Source organism: Corapipo altera, unplaced genomic scaffold, assembly GCF_003945725.1.
Source record: "Corapipo altera isolate COAL_440 unplaced genomic scaffold, ASM394572v1 240, whole genome shotgun sequence".
Lineage (NCBI taxonomy): Eukaryota > Metazoa > Chordata > Aves > Passeriformes > Pipridae > Corapipo > Corapipo altera.
Genome location: NW_020885177.1, coordinates 30372 through 33476, shown reverse-complemented (window position 1 = coordinate 33476; position 3105 = coordinate 30372). Strand labels below are relative to the sequence as shown.

Genomic DNA, 3105 nt, shown 5'->3' with positions numbered 1-3105 from the left:
CAACCAACAACCTGAGCATCAAACCACCCACCCAACATCAAACAACAACCCTACCAATGACCCAACCACTTAACCAACCAAATGATCAAGCAACAACCAGAGCAACAGACCACCCACCCAACCACTGATCCACCCACCCACCCATCAACCAACCACCCAACCAATGACCCAACCACCCACCCATCAATCAACCACCGACCCACCCACCCATCAAACAACCACCCAACCAATGACCCAACCACTCAACCAACCAACCAACCAACCAACCACTCCACCCCTGCACCCAAACAACAACCAACCAGCCCTCCAAACACTCGACCATTGACCCAGTTGTTCACCCACCCACTCACCACCCACCCACCGAACCACTCAACCAACCACCCAACAAACTGTCCAACCACCCAACCAGCCAACAGCTTTGGGGTCGGGTTGGGTTGAAAGGGACCTCGAACCCCATCCCTCTCCCCCCCCAGCCGCGGGCAGGGACCCCTCCCACCCTCCCACCTCGTAGGCCGCCTCCCGCATGAACTGCTTGGCCGGCTGCTTCCAGATGGCGGGCACGGTGAGCACCCAGCGGATGGCACCGCGCTCGGGCAGCGCCGGGCACTGCTCCTGCAGCTCCTGCCGGGACAAGGGCCGGTCACCCCCAGCTTGGGGGGGGGCTCATGGGAATCATGGAATGGGTGGGGTTGGGAGGGACCTGGGAGCCCATCGATCCTGCCATGGGCAGGGACACCTCCCACTAGACCAGGCTGCTCCAGCCTGGCCTTGGACACTCCCAGGGATCCAGGGGCAGCCACAGCTTCTCTGGGCAACCTGGGACAGGGACTCCCCACCCTCCCAGCCAGCAATTCCTGCCCAATATCCCATCTAGCCCTGCCCTCTGGCACTGGGAAGCCATTCCCTGTGTCTGTCCCTCCATGCCTTGTCCCCAGTCCCTCTCCAGCTCTCCTGGAGCCCCTTCAGGCCCTGCCAGGGGCTCTCAGCTCTCCCTGGAGCCTTCTCTTCTCCAGGGGAACCCCCCCAGCTCTCCCAGCCTGGCTCCAGAGCAGAGGGGCTCCAGAATCCCGGGAAGGTTTGGGTTGGAAAGGACCTTAAATCCCACCCATTGCCAACCCCTGCCCTGGGCAGGGACACCTCCCACTCTCCCAGGTTGCCCCCAGCCTGGCCCAGTGCCCACCTGCACCGCGTGCTGCTTGAAGAAGCGCAGGGCGTGGGCGAACACCTCCAGCGCCGGCATCTTCTTCCCATTGACGGCCTCCAGTTCGGTTTTCATGGTCAGATCCTGCCGGGAAGAGCACAGGGATCACACGAGGTGCTGGGAGGTGGCCAAGTGCATCAGCAGACCTCGGGAAGGTGCCCATCCCCTGTGCCAGCCGGAGCGGCCGGAGCACCTTCGTGCAGCCACATCCCCCTTCCCCAGGGCAGCCGGGCTGGTGGAGCCAGCCCTGAAATGGGCTGAAAGGGGGATTTTACCAACATTACAACCCTCGGCCCGGCCGGGGGGACCCCGAGGGGCGTGGGATGGGAGCGGGGACTCACGCTGGTGCTGTGGATCTTCATCTTGAACTTCTCGAAGTAGAGCCACTCGCGGGCCTCCTCGGGGTCCAGGTCGTGGTAGGTGTCGCGGGCGGTGTAGCCGAAGCTGTGGAACGTGCCCTCCGGGGTCAGCAGCAGGCTGGTGGGGGTCTTCTGGTTGGCCACCCCCGGGTCCCCCCCTTCCCATTTCCTGCAGAGAGGAGCCGGAGCGGATGAACCTCCGGGTCAGGGAGGTCCTGGCAGGTTTAATTTGTTTATACGGGCGCCACCTCGAGCACCTCAGAGGGACAGGGAAGGGAGGGAAGGGGTGGATATTGCTCCCTCCTCCTGCTCCCTGGGAGGAATTTCGTAGAATTGCACACTGGATTGGGTTGGGAGGGACCTTAAAGCCCACCCAGTGCCACACCCTGCCATGGGCAGGGACACCTCCCACTATCCCAGGCTTCTCCCAGCCCCATCCTTGGACACTCCAAGGGATGGGGCAGCCACAGCTTCTCTGGGAAATTCATTCCAGGGTCTCCCCACCCTCACAGGGAAGAACTTCCTCCCAATATCCCACCCATCCTTTTTCCAGTGGGAAGCCCTTCCCCCTTGTCCAGTCCCTCCATCCCTTGTCCCCAGTCCCTCTCCAGCTCTCCTGGAGCCCCTTTAGGCCCTGTAAGGGGCTTTCAGGCCTCTCTGGAGAATCCTCTTCTCCAGGCTGGACATTCCCAGCTCTCCCAGCCTGGCTCCACAGCAGAGAGGCTCCAGCCCTGGGAGCATCCTCATTCCACAGCAGCCTCTCCCTGTTGCTGCCAGGCAGCGTCGTCGACCTCCGATGGATTTCCCACCCCAGCAATCCAACTACCACCCACTTTTGGGGCAAAAGGAGCCCTTTCTCAGCCCCGGGAGCAGCGCAGGGGCTCTGGCAGCCCCTCACCTCATCATGTGGATGGCCTCGGGGTCGCTGGTGAAGCTGAAGGCGTAGCCGCTGGACGTGGTGCCGAAGTCGATGGCCACGACCACGGCGAAGGAAGGACCCTGCTGGGAACGGGTCTCGCTCCTCTGCGGGGCAGGGACGGCGTCAGGGCCGGGCTGCAGCACCCTCCTGGGGCTGCCCGCTCCCGGGAAAGGGGGGAAAACCCCGGGAAGGGGCTCATTTTTCCGGGATGGAGCCCGCAGGTGCTGAGATGGCTGCGCGGTTCCGTGGTTCCCTGGTTTCCTCAACACCCGGGAATCCCCCCTCCCACACAGCTCCACATCACTGGGAAAAGGGTCTCCTGGGATCCACAGCGTGGCTGGGGTGGTTCCAAGGGGACACAGGGATTTGGGCAGCCCCTGAGAGGGATGGGTTCCCACAGCCCAGGGGACCTGCCTCCCCGGTTTTATCGTGGTGCTGAGCCATCCTCATCCGATCCCTGAAATCTGAGCTGAGGTTACCCAAAACCTTCCCTGCTCCCCATCTCACTCCAAGGGACCAGGTGTCCCCAAGGGTCACCCCAACCAAAACCTTCCCTGTGCCCCATCTCACTCCAAGGGACCCTGTCCCAGCTGTCCCCAAGGGTCACCCCACCCAAAACCTTCCCT

The 3105-nt window shown here is 62.8% G+C and overlaps 1 protein-coding gene across 1 annotated transcript in view; it reads right to left on the bottom strand.

The window, feature by feature from the left end:
- LOC113940074 (heat shock 70 kDa protein 12B-like) overlaps positions 1-3105 on the bottom strand; it is a 15005-nt gene that overhangs the window by 8248 nt on the left and 3652 nt on the right. The window contains 4 exon segments of the mRNA XM_027631152.1: positions 497-621; positions 1181-1285; positions 1543-1729; positions 2459-2583. Coding sequence (XP_027486953.1) covers positions 497-621; positions 1181-1285; positions 1543-1729; positions 2459-2583 — 542 coding nt within the window.